Source organism: Ursus maritimus, unplaced genomic scaffold, assembly GCF_017311325.1.
Source record: "Ursus maritimus isolate PB19 unplaced genomic scaffold, ASM1731132v1 scaffold_1, whole genome shotgun sequence".
Classification (NCBI taxonomy): domain Eukaryota; kingdom Metazoa; phylum Chordata; class Mammalia; order Carnivora; family Ursidae; genus Ursus; species Ursus maritimus.
The window spans coordinates 32993430-33011537 of NW_024423343.1; the positions used below are offsets into that span (position 1 = coordinate 32993430).

At 36.1% G+C, this 18108-nt stretch overlaps 1 protein-coding gene across 1 annotated transcript in view; it reads left to right on the forward strand.

The window, feature by feature from the left end:
* The window catches only part of ALS2 (alsin Rho guanine nucleotide exchange factor ALS2), a 60593-nt gene that overhangs the window by 10551 nt on the left and 31934 nt on the right, over window positions 1-18108 (forward strand). Inside the window, exons 5-11 of the mRNA XM_008687366.1 lie at window positions 270-438; window positions 1334-1430; window positions 5461-5538; window positions 8281-8463; window positions 10339-10510; window positions 12029-12209; window positions 14933-14998. Of these exons, the coding sequence (XP_008685588.1) occupies window positions 270-438; window positions 1334-1430; window positions 5461-5538; window positions 8281-8463; window positions 10339-10510; window positions 12029-12209; window positions 14933-14998 (946 nt within the window). The remainder of the gene's footprint in view (window positions 1-269; window positions 439-1333; window positions 1431-5460; window positions 5539-8280; window positions 8464-10338; window positions 10511-12028; window positions 12210-14932; window positions 14999-18108) is intronic.

An 18108-nucleotide genomic window follows, 5' to 3' on the forward strand; every position in this document is an offset into this window, starting at 1 on the left:
CAGGCCTTTTAATTGCAGAACTTGTCAGGGCCTTTAGCATGCTAATGTGTGTGTGGATCTATAGGGCAGATAGTGTGGAGGATAGAAAGTAGTAGGCAGCATTTACCAAACTCATCTAACTATTAAATCCCTGTTTTTGCAGAGAACCTACAGAATATGCTTTACAAATACCATGTTAGTGTATTTCTTTGAAAATCAACTGTTTGTCAAAATGATATCTTTTTTGCCCACACATCTACTCCCTCACTCCATCTCTGGTTTGTTTTTAGTTTCCCCCAGGCTCTTAAGAAAAGCTGCACGGGTGAAAACACGGACTGTGGTTCTGACCCCAACGTACAGCGGAGAGGCAGATGCACTCCTGCCTTCTCTGAGAACAGAGGTGTGGACCTGGGGGAAAGGGAAGGAAGGACAGCTGGGGCATGGTGATGTTCTGCCTAGGTGAGTGCTGCCTGTGTTTACTGTTAGGGATTGGCTTTAACAAATAAATCTCTCTCCTGTGAAGAACTCTACATCGTTTCCTCGGAGAGGAAATCTGGTCCTTTCTAGCTGCAGATTATTATATATCATTAACGTGGATTAAAAAAATAAAATAGACCTGTCATGTTAGCCTTGAATTTGTACTTAATAAAAAAGGACTTATCTATGGTGTACCTTTCCATCTCTTCTTTGATGTATATTCATCTTGGAACAGAAAGGAATATTTGGGATAAGATTGTATTTCATCAGGACACTTAACTCAAATTTTTAACTTAAAAAGAGCCAACATTTTTCTTTTACCTGAAAGATGCCCTTCTGTGGCTGCCAAAATAACTATAATAGCAGTAGTAAACCATTAATGTCCATCAAGGAAAAACTGTTTTGTCTAAGAACTCGTGATATTAACTGATTAGGTATTTGTGAAGGTATGAAATGGAATGATTATCTAAAACAGCCAGTTAATGTAAATGTCTCTAGTCTTAGCAAAGTGAAGGCAACTGTGGCATTAAAGAAACAAACAAAAAGAATTCTCTCTGTGGTTATATTTCATTTTGTCCTCCGTATACTCTGACATAATGAATCATTTAGAAGTTTTTGATTCTTAACAGATTTCTGACTTACGGTTGTTAATTAGTGACTGATGGACAAAGATTAAATTAAAACCATGCAAAATTACTTATATTTAGGAGTAAATTGAACATATATTTAATATATATTTAATATATTTAATATTTTTATTTTAATGTTTTCTTTTGAAATGTTTATTTTTGCTTGAAAGCATTTGCTCTGTAATTTGAAAAGGTCATGATTCTTGCTGAGCCTTCTTTGTGTTTGTATGTGTATATTTTTCTTGAAGGCTTCAACCACTGTGTGTAAAATGTCTGGATGGTAAAGAAGTAATCTATCTCGAGGCAGGTGGTTACCATTCTCTTGCACTTACTGCGAAATCCCAGGTAGGAGACAAACTGTTAAAAGCTGATTTTATTTTTGTGGAAGGTTAACATGACCAAATTGGACCTTCAGTTATTGAGTGTCTGCTGTGTGTCAGGCAATAATACCATATCTCATTTGATCTTTCTAATATTTTATATTGTATTATTTCTGTTTTATAGATGAAGAAAGTGAAGTTTAGAGAAATTATATGACTTGTGTAAAGTCACACGTGTGATAGTAGGATTTGATTAAACACTGGTCTGCCTGACAAAGTTTCCATAATGTGCTCTTATCGAAAAATAGAATTCAAGATTTTCCAGGATATTGATGATTTTTTTGGTATTGGTGAATTTTTGTTTTTTGATGGAAATCTATAAATAAGACACTAAGAAAACAAAAGGTATTTTTCTTAACATTGTGGGACCTGAAAGCAACCTCTAGAATCACTTAAAACCACACTAAGATACATAAATTTTCTATACATCATACATCCAAATATATAAAGTAATTTTTTTTCTTTAAAGATTTTATTTTTATATAATCTCTACACTCAACATGGGGCTTGAACTCAAAACCCCAAGAACAGGAGTCCCACACTATGGATTGAGCCAGCCAGGTGCCCCTAAGTTGTTTTTAAATATATTCATATAATGATTCGTTATCAATCCTTTCATCTTTTTAGGAAAAAAGATATTTTAAATTTAAATAAAATTAAAATAAAAAATAATTTAAATATTTTAAATTTCACATGCTAGGCTACCCAAAAAACTAACATAGCTTAAGTAAATAAATGTAAATATTAGGAAAGAAAAGAATAATTTATTGTTATTAACACAATCATTCAAAAGGCTTAAAAGTAAGAGATTAGGAAGATGGTCAGTTACAAAATACAAAAATTGCTAGCTTTTTATATACATAAGGTAAAACAGAAAACAGGGAAAAAAGCTGTTCACAGTTGCAACAAAAGTATTAGGAAAATAGGAATATTTTTAATAGGAAGTGTGTAGAGCCTATATGATACAAACCCACTAACTCCTCTGGTAGGTTATAAAAGAAAATAAGAATAAAGGGAAAGAGATTTTATTTTTTATTTTTTATTAATTTTTGAGAGAGAGAGCGAGAGAATGAGAGCAAGGTGGGGGTGTGGGGGAGGTGAGGGGCAGAGGGAGAGGGAGAGAGAGAATCTCAAGCAGGCTCCATGCCCAGCATGGACCCGGATGCAGGGCTTGATCTCACAACCCTGAGATCATGACCTGAGCCAAAATCAAGAGTCAGACGCTTAAACAACTGACCTGTCCCAGGCACTCTGAGATTTTGTTTTTATTTTATTTTATTTTTTTATTTTAATTTAAAATTTTTAAAGATTTTATTTATTTATTTTAGAGAGAGCCCATGAGCAGGGGGAGGAGCAGAGGGAGAGGGACAAGCAGATTCCACACTGAGCGCAAGCCTGATGCAGGCCTCGATCTCACAACTCTGAGATCACTACCTGAGCTGAAATCAAGAGTTGGCTGCTTAACAGACTGAGCTACCTAGGCACCCCCTGAGGTTTTATTTTTAGATGAGAAGAGTCAATGTTGCAAAAATGCCATTTTCCCCTAGATCATTAAATCAGTTCAGTGTAAATTCAGCATAGTCCCCAGAATATTTCAGTGTAAGATTTACAACTTAATAAAATGATCCCAAAACTATTCCAGGAGAATAAATATAGGAGGTGAGTCACAGAAATTCTGAAAAAGAACAGAAAGGAAAGGTGAGAATTAGTCTTATAAAATATATTATCAGACTACAGGCAGATGAGTGAGACAGAAATATACCTGTGGCTTAGAAATAGACCCAAGTATATATGAGAATTTAGTATATGATAAAAGTGGGCATTTCAAGTCAGTTGGGGATATAAGACTGAATATTCAGTAAGTACTGCTGGAACCATCGGCTTCTTATTTGCAGAAGAAAATGAAGATAACTTCACATATTTTACTTTCGGGTGGATTAAAGATGTAATGCTAAAAAATAAAACCTTACATGTGTAAGAACAAATTTAGGTGTTTCTTTTTATTTTATTTTTTTTCCCCAATAACCTTAGGAGTAGAAAAAGACATGATATCAAAACCAGAAATTAGAAAGTAGAGGGGCGCCTGGGTGGCACTGCAGTTAAGCGTCTGCCTTCGGCTCAGGGCGTTATCCCGGTGATCTGGGATCGAGTCCCACATCAGGCTCTTCCGCTATGAGCCTGCTTCTTCCTCTCCCACTCCCCCTGCTTGTGTTCCCTCTCTCGCTGGCTGTCTCTATCTCTGTCAAATAAATGAATAAAATCTTTAAAAAAAAAAAAAAAGAAATTAGAAAGTAGAGATGATATGTTTGTCTACCTAATAATTCAATGCTCCTAAATAGCAAAAAACACCACACACAAAATTAAAATACATAACAAAGTGGGAAAAAACATTTGTGACATATATGATAAAGTGTTACTACCTAATACTAAAGAAAAATTGTCAAACGATGTTTATATTCCATTCATAAAAGAACTAGAAATGACCAGCAATGAATGAAAAGATGGTTAGCCACTTAGTAAAAAAATATAAATTAAAACAACAGTAAAATATTTTCTCACTTACCAGATGAGCAAAGATCCCATTTAATACTGTGTGCTGGTGAGGGTGTAGGGAAAAGATACAGTGCTGGCGGGAATGTACATTGGACCTTGCTGGAAGACAGTTTGTCAGTATGATTCAGAAATCAAAATGTGTGGATTCATGGACCCAGAGTTCTTTGCTTAGGAATTTATTCTAAGGAAATATATACAGAAATATGTATATTCAAGGATTTTCAGTATTTTTTTATTAAAGAATTAGAAATTATAAGTAAATATGGTTACTTCATTAGGTAACTTATTAAACTACACCCACAGTAGAATTCTGTGTAGTTACTCTAAATGATGTTGTAGCTTGGGGTGTCTCGGTGGCTCCGTAGGTTAATCGTCTGACTCGTCATTTCAGCTCAGGTCATGATGTCAACCTTGTGATCGAGCCCTGAGTCTGGCTCTGCTCTTGGTGTAGAGTCTGCTTGAGATTCTCCCTCTGCACCTCCCCCTGCTCACATGCTCTCTCTCTCTCTCATAAATGAATGAATGAATGAATGAATGATGTTGTAGCTTGATACTTAGTAACAGAAAAATGTCAAGGAATATAGCATTAAGGAAAAACATCAGGTCATGAAACAGCATTATATAGTATAGGCCCATTTTGCTTTACATTTTGTGTCTAAATTATATACCTTAGTAAAATTTCTAGAGGTGTGTGTGTGTGTTCCCAAAACAAAACAGTTGTCTCTAAGTGGTCAGTTCATCCGTTGTTTTCACTTCCTTTTCATTTCTTTGTTCTGTGACAGTCCTGTACAGTGACCATGAATTGCTTTTAAAACCAGAGGAAACAAAACCATTTTCATTAGACATAGTCACTGTCATCTAGTTTCTTGTCTGTAGCGGAGCGTAGGTACTTGTGTTTCTCCCATGATAACTTTTCATATATGAAAAAGTGTTCTATTCATTTCACAGTACTTCTTTCTACAGAAGAATCATGATTAATTTTTCCTTATAGCACTTACCTTTTATCATTTTCTTTGTAAGAGGCAGTATAGGACAATTTCTGGGATTATATCCTGGCCCTGCCACTTAGAAATTTGTGACTTCTCCAAGCCAGTTTCCTTATCTGTAAAGAAGGGATTGTCATGAGAATTAAACATTAATCAATAAAGAAAGTGTTAAGAATAATGCTTGGCAGGTAGTAAACACCTGAGAAATGTTATTGTTAACACTTGGACTCTATCTTCCTATGTACTGTTTGCTCATTAGCTCTGGTCTTGTTTAAAGATGAATTTTCTCAGTATTTTATTTTAAAGAATGTAAGTAATGTATGTGTGACTATTTGTGTGTGTGTGTGTGTATACATACATATGTATATACACATATGTGTATGTTATAGACATTCAGAAATGACATGCAAAGTCAAATTCACAACTCTTACCTACTTTCCTATGATTTTCTAATAGGTCTACTCATGGGGTAGCAATACCTTTGGTCAACTTGGGCATTATGATTTTCCAACAACAGTTCCTCGTCTTGCAAAGGTACTTTTGAGAACTTGATGATTTTTATCACAATGTATTTCAGAATTCTAAGTTACAGCATTTTATAGTTCTCCATTTTGTGTTTGAAAAAATTAGAATTCTGTTTTTGTAATCCAGATTCATTTTGGTGTACTTAAATTAAAAAAAAAGCCATGAAGCCCCTTATTTTCAAGCTAAATGTTCTTTTTTTTAAATAATGCTTGTATTTCTTTTCTTCTTAGCTTCCAATGTTCATTGAATATTCATAGTCCTTGTCTTGTTTTAAAAAATAAAAATGAAAGAGTTCTTTCTTTTAAAACAAATGTTTCAAGGACTATGATGTTGACTTCTGAGCTTTACACCACCAAATAATGCCTACTCTGACTTTTCACTTAAGTTTTACTTTCACATAACATTATTTGGTGGTGGTAATTTTTTTTTTTTGGCTTTTGTTGTTTTTTTACATACATAGTCATAGTAGTAAAACCTTTCTATAAATCTTTTCACTTTCTGTAGTGAAGCTAAAAGTATAGATGATTTCTTCACTGTTGTATAAATTGGTTTTAGTTTATATAACACTATTCAGAGATTGGTGGCTTCTAGTCCCTTTGATGTGTTTCTAGAGGACTGTTTATCAGTCTTTTTTCCTGCTCCAAAACCCTGTGGAAATATTAAATTCTCATCAATAGTATTGACGCCTTATACAAGATTTGTTTTTTTTGGAGGTAGAGGGCGAGGAGTACACGTGGCGATAGCCTAACAGAATGGAATATGGAGCTCATCCATTTGTAGTTCTTTTTTTTTTAAAATAATAAAAGATTTTTTTTATATTATGTTAGTCACCATAACATCCATTTGTAGTTTGATTCTACTATCAACCCAGCCCAAGACATGCTCCCTCCACTGAGAGCAACAGAGACTAAAAAAGTGTAGTTACCTCAAGTTCAGGAACATGATTCACATATAAACTCCAGATAATACATATTGCGGTAATTCATGTTTTCAGAGTGCACTGTAATCCATTGCTTCATAAGACTTGTACATTCTGCCTTTCCTTCCAGTGAACTTCATTTCACTGAGAGGGAAAGACTTAAATAAACATTAGGCAACAGTTATTACTTTCTAATTCCAATCTTAAATGTTTTCAGTACAGAGCATTTCAGTAGTAAGCTGTTCAGTTACTGATACTATATAACAAAATATGATAAATCCTTGTTCCTTGTTTTTTACTTCAGTGAAGAAGAGTGTACATTTATTCTTACCAAGGAAAGTTCTGTAGCATAGAATGGAGACCCTGGAAATCAAGTTTTTATGTAACTGTACAGTCAGATAAGAGAGAATAAGATTTTAGTTTCATTACTCATTAACTAGACATATAAAAATTACAGCATCAGGATTTTTTTTTTTTTTATTTAGGGGGGAGGATGAGAAAAACATTCTGATGTCATTTTAATTAATCTGTGAATTAAAAGTCAAGGTAGAATGAGATCTGAATTAGTTTTGATTAGAGACAAGAAGACGACTTTTGTCTCCTGGGAAAATTTTAATCCATTCTTTACAAAATTAACAGGAAGCCACTTATTTGGATAACCTGAATTTGAGAAGATAATGTCATGCCAGAAAGGGATAGCTATAAAGTAGTGGAGATGCGCGCGCACACACACACACACACACACACACACACACACACACAATCATTTAATCACCTAGGATTTGGAGCCTGTCTAGACACAAAGAATCTAACAGATAAGAGGGTTTTTTCTTATCAGTATAGAAGTCACAGCCAAAGCTGGGGCTGGAAGTTGGGGCAGTAGTTTTCAAAGCAGAACACTTTCTTCCAATGAAATCTTATGTGTAATCCCATACACAAAACGAATAAACATGGAACTACTTTTATTGAAGGATAGAGGGGGGTGGGGCAGAGCCCTGACACTTGCCTTTCCATGGTGCATCCTGAATCACTCTATGGAACCCTAGGGATTGAAAATCATCGGTTTAAGGCAGTGCTTCTTAAACTTTTGCACACATCAGCATCACCTGGAGAGCTTGTCAGACCAGATTGCTTTACCTCCAGTAGCTATGTGGCCTGAGAGTTTATATTTCTAACATGTTGTAGGTGATTGCTGCTGCTGCTGCTGCTGCTGCTGCTGCTGCAAAGACTGCTTGTTGAGAACCACTGGTCTGGGGGATCCCTGTAGATGGGCTTCTAAGGGGTCCTGCCTGTTTCAACAACCTGGGAGTTGGTACAGTGAAGTCACATCAGAGAGGTAGTGAGTTCCAAGTGGGAGAACTGAATTTAAGCACCCAAGAGTTTAGTTGGTTAGAATGGAATTTTGCCTTTTAAACTTTTTCTATCTTGATTTTTGTGCACACAGTCGAATGTGAATGGACAAAGGTGTGTCCTAGCTATCAGAATAGGGCTCTAGAAGTTTCTGTGCCTCCTGATTGTAGTATAGGCTAAGTCCTGTAGAGACTTCCAAAAATAACTATTAAAAAATTAGATCTATGGTTTTTCTTTTTTAAATCCCAGTTTTTCAGATTTTTATAAAAACAATCCAGTTCTAAATTTAAAAGCTAAACACCTGATTCCTTCTTATCTCTGCATCTGTGCTGCAGTTGATCGGGCACGTTAGTGGGTGAGTTTTGCCCTCTTGAGATATGAGTGACTTTGCACCATTCCTAACATTTTGGTTCTGGTGGGTTTGAATTTCTATTTAATTCTTCCTTTCATCTTGGACAGAGAGTATCTTGCTGTCATTACAGGTGAACAGTGAAAATGGAGTCTGGAGTGTAGCCGCAGGCCAGGATTATTCCCTGTTTTTAGTGGATACAGAAGACTTCCAGCCTGGGTTATATTACAGTGGCCGGCAGGACCCTGCAGAAGGTGACAACCTTCCAGAGAATCACAGTGGTACTAAGACTCCAGTACTTCTCTCCTGTAGTAAGGTGAACAGGAATTGGATCCTAAGGCCTTCTGTAACACATGAGCAGTCTTTTGTTTTTGTTATTATTTGTATGTATGCCTATTATTAAGTATCTCTGTCTACTGTATTTAAAACTGCAAACCCTTCCCATCCCCCTTTACTCCTTATCTCCTTTTCCTGACTTATTTCTCTCCACAGTGCATGTCATCATCTAATACACTATATAATTTACGTTTTTTGATCTATTTTCTGTCCTCAACTATAAGATTCCTAAGAGTAGAGATTTTAGGCGCTCTCATTTACTGCTGTATCCTCAAAGCAAGTACTTTATAAATACTTGTTGAATAAACACACTTACGTAGGAATATTAAAAAGTACATTTCACAATGAAGTTTCCTAACTGCATTCATGGACTCCTCAGAGGTGAATTAGAATGGAAATGGAGTAGGTGAGGTTTTTTTGTTTTGTTTGTTTGCTAAAGATTTTATTTATTTGAGAGAGAGTGCACATGCAAGCGGTAGGGAGGGGCAGAGGGAGAGGGAGAAGCAGGGAGCCCCATGTAGGGCTTGATCCCAGGACCCTGAGATCGTGACCTGAGCCAAAGGTAGATGCTTTACTATCTGAGCCACCCAGACGTCATTTACTATTACAATGAGAAGTAAAAATGACAGAGACCCAAGGGGGGCTCATGGCAGACCTGACAGGCCACCAGCAGTGTTCTATTTCCCATTCCTTCCCTCCTTTGTTAAGTTGTCATTTTTATTTAGTGATGTTTACTCCCTTCTTTTTCATTTGTTAATTTGAATTTCTTTGCTTTCCTACTTCTTATCTCTTTTTCGTGGACTTAAACCACTGGCCTGTTCCTGGTTTTCTTTTTTCTCATTAAAGTAACTCACATCCTCAGAGTGGTATGTTGTAAGGGAATTAACCTAGTACGTTCTGGATTTCTTATTCTTACTGGATAGTATATCATATGGATTGTTTTTGTTTTGTTTTGTTTTTTATCTTTTGTGTTTGTTTTTCTGGCTAAATGCATAAGCTATGAATGTTTAGGGACAAAATCTTTTTGCTAAAGGCCACACTGGCCAAGATTTGGCTCCTTACCTATATATATGCTGTTATTCGAGACGTACTCATCGACTCTTTGTAGTTTTTGGTCCTTGCTCCACATTCCCCATGAAAGATTCCACAGTCCAGATAAATGATGAAATAGGCTGATGAAAGGAATGAGGCTTTAGTATGTATCATTAGTTACCATGGATATTAGTCTGCTTGGTCTGCAGCTTGGTTACTGGGTTTATAGGGATCTGTGTATACACGGATTATTTTTGTTCAGTGGCGTAATGGATAAATGACAAAAAGTCCCTTTTAAAGAAAATCCCTTTGTGCTCTACTTTTAAGAGACAAGATAACTCATAGACCCTTGATATTCCAGTACACAGCGTAGAGATCCTCTCTGCTATCATTTATCCTATTTCATAAAAAAGAGGATCCTGAGACATGTATGTCTATCATTTGGCTCTTTCTATATTTAGGGTGTCTGTGGTTCTAAATAAATGTAATAGAAATGAAAGATATTGTGGCAATAAATAAAAGCATAGGTATATATGGTAATATATAAGTCCAGATATACGTATATAACAATGTTGTACTGGTAAACCAGCTCTAAAAAAAAGACGAAATGAAACAAAAAAGCTCTGTAGTGTTTGCCATTTTTTTTGGGTAGTTTTACTATTGCTAATTTCGAGCTACTAGTGGTTTAATAACTAACTTGCAAAATTCTTGAATGTAAAATTCCATTTGGCTCCTGCCAGCTGATAGGAGCCAGCTTTAGCACCCACATTACCACTAGTAAATTATATTTTATCTTTAATCTTTTTATTTTCCTCTGTTTCAGCTCGGATATATAAGCAGAGTGACAGCAGGAAAAGATAGCTATCTAGCTTTGGTGGACAAAAATGTTATGGGATATATTGCCAGTCTCCATGAGTTGGCTACTACAGAAAGACGGTTCTATTCAAAACTAAGTGACATCAAATCTCAGATTCTCAGGCCTCTGCTCAGTTTAGGTAAGTAGGACCTCCCTCGAACCCCCTCAGTTCAGGACTCTTATTTTATCTGTTCTCCTGTGTCACAAATAAAAAAAAACTTGAGTTATGTATGGGTTTATTCCTTTCATTCCATTCTCTTATTTTTGTACACTGGTCCTCAACAACTTACAAAATGTTTCCACTTTGGCAGGAGCCCAGCTGCCGCTGAGTACTCTACCACTCCCAGAGCTCTTTTTCCTTTTGGAACTAGGAAGTGGAGCTTTTAGAATATTCATGGTAGAAAAGCAGAAACAGCTTTGGGAAAGTTGATCCCAGGAGCTAGACTTCAGAACAACACTTCTGGCCCCACTAGTCCTAAGATATGTTATACTACCTAATCAGATTTTGCCATTTCAAAAATTTTTGTAGGTTTGGCCCTCTGCATAGAAAATGGAGAGGACGTTTTCTCTCTCTTTCTCTTTCCTGCACTCTGTGGCCCCCTGTGAGGACCTAGAATTCAGAGCAATTTTTTTTGTTGTTTATTTTTATCTTGTTCATTTTTTTAAGTTTATTTTTTTAGTAATCTCTACACCCAACCTGGGGCTCAAACTCATGACTTGGAGATCAAGAGTCACATGCTCTTCCGACTGAGCCAGTCAGGCACCGCAGCTTGTTTATTTTAGTTTTTAATGTTTTGCCTTTTTAAATGTTGGAGAGTGCATGTTCTGTAAATTCTCTCCCAGTGGGTGGGCCTGACACCACAGGAGATTGGCAGGGGAAAAGCAGCAGTCCAAGCTGGAAGCTTCCTGGATTTCTTTGAAAGAAAAGTGAAATTGTCCTTTTCCCTGTCCTGATTCGTGACTTCTATGTTGTTCTTGCCTTGTCTGCTCATAGCCTCACTGCTTAGAGAGAAGTCCTGGAAATTAGGAACTTTGGACTGGGAAAAAGCAAATAATCTCCTGGTACCCTCTGTAAAGTTCAGAGCAACCTGGTCAGTCTGATTTTGGGATGGCTCTCTTCACTGAAGTGTTGGGCTTGTCCAAGGGGCAATGGAGCAAAAGTCAGTACAAAAAGTTGAAAATGTTAACTAAAATATAACTACAAAAGTGAGTTTAATTCCTGGCTGTCACTTACCATTTGTGTGAAATTAGATAACTCACTTCCCTTTTTCTGACTTCAGATTATTTATCTTCAAAATGGGAGGAGAGTTGGATTTGCTCAGTGGTTCTCGAATTTGGCTGGTCTTCGGAATTACATGGAAAGCTTTTCTTCTGAATATATCCATCCTGGGATCTTAACACTAGCCTACTGAGTCAGAATCAATAGGATCCCTGTGCCTGTATTTTTAACAAGTTTCTCAAATGACTGGATTCAATGATCTCTGAAGTTTCTTTCTTCAATATTGTGATGACTTGAGTTCCATAGTCGATAGTACATCTCAATGTGTTAAGTATTTTTAGAAATGGGGGATTCATAATCTTGATCATAAGAAAGTATTCAGGTAATGAGTCTTCAAGTTATGTCATCATCATCATCATCATCATCACTTTGTTACAGAAAATTTGGGCACTGCAAATACAGTCCAGCTGTTGCAGGAGGTGGCAAGCCGATTCAGCAAGCTGTGTTACCTAATTGGTCAGCATGGAGCCTCACTGAGCAGCTTCCTTCATGGGATAAAGGAAGCCAGGAGTTTGGTCATTCTGAAGCATGCAAGTCTCTTCTTGGATAGTTATACAGAGCAAGTATCCAGTCCCGTGTCATGTTCAATCTCTGCAGGGTTATTCTGCCAAGGAGAACAGCTCCTTAATCAGAAGAGACTAGATTAGGGACAGTGATTTAAGGTAATAGAAATTGCAAAGCAGTATTTTAATCTTAAGCCAACTATAGTTCTGCATTGCTAAAATTTTAGTTTTCTTTAAGGGGAAAAAGGGTTTTAAAATAGTGAATTATATTTCTGTAGTCTAGCAGAATGGATGATAGTGTACTTAATTTATACTTAATTTACATAAGATACACTGTAATAAATATGGTTCTTTAGAGAACAATTTTGCTTACCTAAGTACATTATACTAAAATTAGAAGAAATAAGTAATTAAACCAATTATTTAGACCAACTGCTAATGGTAAATATGGAGTTGTTCCAATGTCTGTTTTTTATTGTTTTGTAAATGAAGGGTTTAAAGACCATCCTATCTTCAAAATAAGGATATTTCCATAATAAAATCTAGCATAAGTTATCCAAGGTTCTTTTAATGTTTTTTAAGTAAAATATCCTAAGTGTATTTGAAAATTTAAATATTTCTCACTTTTTCTTAATTATATTTTGACATTTTGATGTGAGGCATAATTTTTTATTTTGATGACTGTTAAAATAACATTAATGCTGTTGATCTGAAGTGAAAGTTTTTTCTTTATTAATACCTCATCCATCTAGCAAATATCGACCTAATACCCACTAAGTGCCAGGCCCTGTGTAGAGCTCTAAGATCATGCAGCCACAGTGGGGAGCCAGTGAAAAGAAGTTCCTGTACTATTGGTGTTTTGTTTAGGTTATTTTTAATATAAGTGATGGTGTTTATTATTGAAAATTATATGAATAGTCAAAAAGATATTTAAAGTTGCCCATAATCCTATCACCAGAAATAACCATTGTTAATAATTTTAGTGTACTGCCTTTCAGATTTATGCATATATCTGCAGATAGATGCATGTGATTTTAATTGTAAGCAAACTTAAATATATTTGAAGCTATTGTCTGAGAGGAAATACCCTACTTGGAGTCTTTCATATTCTTTCAGACATGAAAAATAACATAATTTGATACCAATTTACTTTTTTTTTTTTTTTAGGGGGTGGGAGGGGCAGAGGAAGAGAGAATCTTTTTTTTTTTCTTTTTTAAGTTTTTATTTATTTGACAGAGACAGCGAGAGAGGGAACACAAGCAAGGGGAGTGTGAGAGGGAGAAGCAGGCTTCCCACCGAGCAGGGAGCCCGCTGCGGGGCTCCATCCCAGGACTCGGATCATGATCTGAGCCACCCAGGCACCTGGGAAGAGAGAATCTTAAGCAGGCTCCATGCTCAGCATGGAGTCCAGTGCAGGGCTCAGTCTCATGACCACGAGATCATGACCTGAGCCAAAATCAAGAGTGGATGCTTAACTGACTGAGCCACTCAGGCACCCCCAATTTACTTTCTTAAACTAGATTTTGTTTGTTTGAAGGTTTTAGCTTTTAGTAGTATAGTTCTTTTTTGTCTTATTTATCTCACAATTTTTTTTTTTACTTGTTCTCTGATACTTCAGGACTTGTACTTAGAGATGCTTTTATTTTGATACCTTGGACTATCTTTTAACATAATTTATTCATATAGATGAGGCAAATAAAAAATCTTGATATGTTTATGAATTTTAAAAGTTAATTGTGGTAAAATACAGATAGCATCAGATTTACCATCAGGACCTTTTTTGTTTTTTTAATAAAGATTTTTTATTTATTTATTTGAGAGAGAGCACAAGCCGGGGTGGGGGGGGAGGGGAGGGACAGAGGGAGAAGGAGAAGTAGATTCCCTGCTGAGCAGGAAGCCTGATGCGGGGCTCAACCCCAGGACCCTCAGATCATGACCTGAACCAAAGGCAGCTGCTTAACCGACTGACCCACCCAGGTGCCCCCATCAGTTTTTTTAAGTGTACAGTACCCTGGGCTATTGAATTTGCCTTCTCTTGAAGTCAGTTGATTCCATTTTGCCATTCTGGGAGTATGGTAGAAATGTACACAACTCAAAGCAATATATCGAGACATTCTCTAGCACTAGATCAAAACTTAACCAACATTTTCTAACAGTTTCACTTGAGCTCTTTTAACATATTTTCTTCCCTTCTCTATTGTTTATTTCTGAAGACTTAATTTTCATTAAAAATCCAACAATTTTAATTGTATTTTCTCAAGTTTATGAAGTTACCAAGGGAAAGGGGTGCCTGGGTGGCTCATTTGGTTAAGCATCTGCCTTTGGCTCAGGTAATGATCATAGCGTCCTAGGATTGAGCCTCACATTGGGCTCCCTACTCCATGGGGAGCCTGCTTCTCACTCTCCTCCTTCTTGCTGCTCCCCCTGCTTTTGTGTGTTCACTTGTACTCTCTCTCTGTCAAATAAATAAAATCTTAAAAAAAAAAAGTTATCAAAGTAAAATCTACCAAGCAACTTCTAGCATCTTCTGCATAATTTTAATTGTATTTCAAATTTACAGTAATATTAACATCTTTACTAAAATGTTGTTTTCCCCTCCTGATTATCACACGATCTGACCTTCTTTTCAGTCGAGTCAGTTCATGAATGTTGGCATCACAAAGTTCTGAAACTTATTGGTGAGACCAAGAAGTATCTACTCCAGATGCTTGTTAAGTAAACTTGTTCTTCAGAAATTTCATTTAACGCTAATGTACATGTGTTTTCTTTTTTGCTCAAGGTATTGCACATCTATTACAAATTTCCTGGTTATGGGAGGATTCCAGCTTCTTGCTAAGCCTGCCATGTAAGCAAATACATACCTTCCAATTATCATTCTAACACCCAAAGATCATGTTTTATAGTGTTCTGTGTTTTTAAGTGCCCAGGAAGAGCTTTGGCTTAGTCATTTTACCAAATGAATCAAAATGTAGACTTTCACTAACTCTTACAAAAGACAGATATTATTAGCCCCTGATTATCATTGTAAGTAGTATGATATTGAAAAAACCACAAGTTTGGGGTCCTTCTTTATTATCCCTGAGATGTTGGACAACTCTCTTAACCAAATTGAGCCTAATTTTTTCCATGTGGAAAATGGAAGTGTTTTTTTCCCCTGGTTATGGGGAACAAATAATGTATGTGATGGTATAGAGAAAAGCACTAAGTGTTGCACAAATACAAAGATTTTGCATTTAGCTTCTGGATAACAAATATAAAAGCCCCTTACATGGGGCTAATCTTTCTGAACTATGTAGATTCTTAATGAGTGTTGACCTAGAGACAAAGGCAAGTTTAAAAAATTCAGTTATATTTTAACACTCAACATACCAAATATGTACCACAACCAAGATTTAATAGATTTTAATGTCTTGCCATGTTTGCTTTTGATTTTATATCCCAATAGAGTAATAACATCCTTATCTCAATTCTTATCTTCAGGGGGAATAGTGTTAGTATTTCTTCATTAAAGTTGATTGCCTTAGGTTTTTGGTAAATATCATTTGTAGGGTTAAAAGTCTCCCTTATTAAAAAAAGAGGGGAGGAAGGGTTCCCTTCTGTTCCTGAAAGTTGAAGAGCAATTGGTTTTTGTAATGGTAAACATCCTAGAGTTCCCAAGATAAATTCAGTTGTCTGCCTGTATTAGTTTTTCAGTACATTACTGGATTCAGTTTGCTAATATTTAAAATTTTTTGCATCTATATGAATGTGAGGTTTTTCCTTCTTTATTGAACTTGAAGTTTTGGTAAGAAAATTGCACTAGAAATTATAGTGAGTGTGGAAATTTCTTATTTTCTAGAGTAGTTTTCATGAGATAGGGAATATCTGTACTTTGAGATATTGTAGAATATATCTGTAAAAACATATAGCTTTTGTGGGGGCATTTCTGTGGGGAGTTTTTAAACTATTGACTTAATTTCTTTAATGAATAGATCTGTTCAGGTCTTTATTTCTTCTTGTGACTCTAATTATTTGTATTTTTCTGGAAAATTATTTATTGCCTCCAGGTTTTCAAATTTATTGGCATAGTATTGCTGCCATTGTCTTAAGATGTTTTTACCTCCATAATAAGTGTAGTTATATCCCCTATTTTTCATTCCTCTTATTTATGAGTCTTTTATCTTTTTATCTTGGTCAGTTTTGTCAGCAGTTTACCCTTTTTTATTTTCAAAGATTAAGCTTTAGTTACTCCTTTCTTTTCTCTGTTTTCTATTTCATTAATTTCTGCCTTTTTTTAAAGATTTTATTTGAGAGAGAGAACGAGCATGAGCCAGTGGAGGGGCAGAGGGACAAGCAGACTCCCTGCTGAATGTGGAGCCCAACTAAGGCTCCATCCCAAGACCGTGAGAGCATGACCTGAGCTGAAGTCAGGTGCTTAACTGACTAAGCCACCCAGGCGCCCCTAATTTCTGCCTTCTATTTCCTTCTAATTTCTTTGTGTTCCCCTGTTAATGTCTTCCAACTTGAAGAGTTTAGCATTTAGTTCATTAATTTTCCAGTCTTTCAGTTTTTCTAATGTACTCATCCAAGGCTATAAATTTCCCTCCAAGTGTTGCTTTAGCTGACTTTTGATACCTTTTGCTTTTATAGTCATTCAATTTTAAATATATTTCTAATTTCCATCATGATCTTTTCTTTGACTCCTGTTATGTACTTTATTTCCAAAGTACAGAGGTTCAGCCTTTATTTATTTATTTTTTTAAATATTAGAGAGAGAGAGAAAGTCGGCATGAGTAGGAGGGAGGGGCAGAGGGAAAGGGAGAGGGGAGAAGTAGACTCCCTGTTGAGCAGGGAGCCCAAGGTGGGCCCTGAGATCATGACCTGAGCCAAAGGCCGATAGACGCTTAACCGACTGAGCCACTCAGGTGCCCCAGTAGCCTTCATTTTTTTAAATGACAGGTTAAAGAGCGGAATATTTTAACCTTATGTAGTAAGTTTAAAATCTTTGATCTTGCTATTTTGTTTTATATTAATATAATGACACCACTTTCTATTCTATTACTTTTAACCTGCTTATGTTATATTGTAATGTTTTTGCATATTTCTTGTAAACAGGAAATTGATGGACTTACTGCTTTGTTGGTTTTTCAATCTGAGGGTTTCTGGCTTTTAACTGACAAGTTTATATTTGTTGTAATTACTGATTTTACATTTATTATACATCTATGTATTATATTGACTAAAAAAAGCTTATTTAGGGGCACCTGGGTGGCTTAGTCATTAAGCGTCTGCCTTCGGCTCAGGGCGTGATCCCGGAGTCCTGGGATTGAGCCCCACATCAGGCTCCTCCACTGGAAGACTGCTTCTTCCTCTCCCACTTCCCCTGCTTGTGTTCCCTCTCTCACTGGCTGTCTCTATCTCTGTCAAATGAAGAAATAAAATCTTTAAAAAAAAAAAAAGGAGAAAATGATTGCAGCCAAACCAATAATTAAATGAAGGGAAAAAAAGAATGGTTATTTTTCCAAATAGTAATGCTTGAAGAAAAGCAGGTTTATTATAGGAGGATGCAAAAATAGCGGGGGATTTGTGGCAATTTAAAAATAGGGAGATTTCTGGGCATCTTCTAGTTGGTGACCCTGACGCCTTATTTAGCTTTTTGTTGTTGGTGTCGTTGTCGTCGTCATCAGCCTTCCTCTAGTTTTTCAGAGTTGAGTTCACAGGACTCAGGAATTGACCTGATTCCTTGTTAGAGCAGCTCAAACAGATGACTTAAGTGAAAGCCTCTTGCTAGAACCTAGGCAGGTGGGAAGCAAGTAATGAACAGTGGGTGACTTTAAGTTATGGAAACAAATATTAAGTCTGGATTTGGGCAGCATTTCCCAAGCTGTGGTTCATGAATCCTGGGGTTTTTACATATTTAAAAGGCAATAATAACATCTTATTACAACTTCTATTTATAAAGTCAGTATTTTAAAT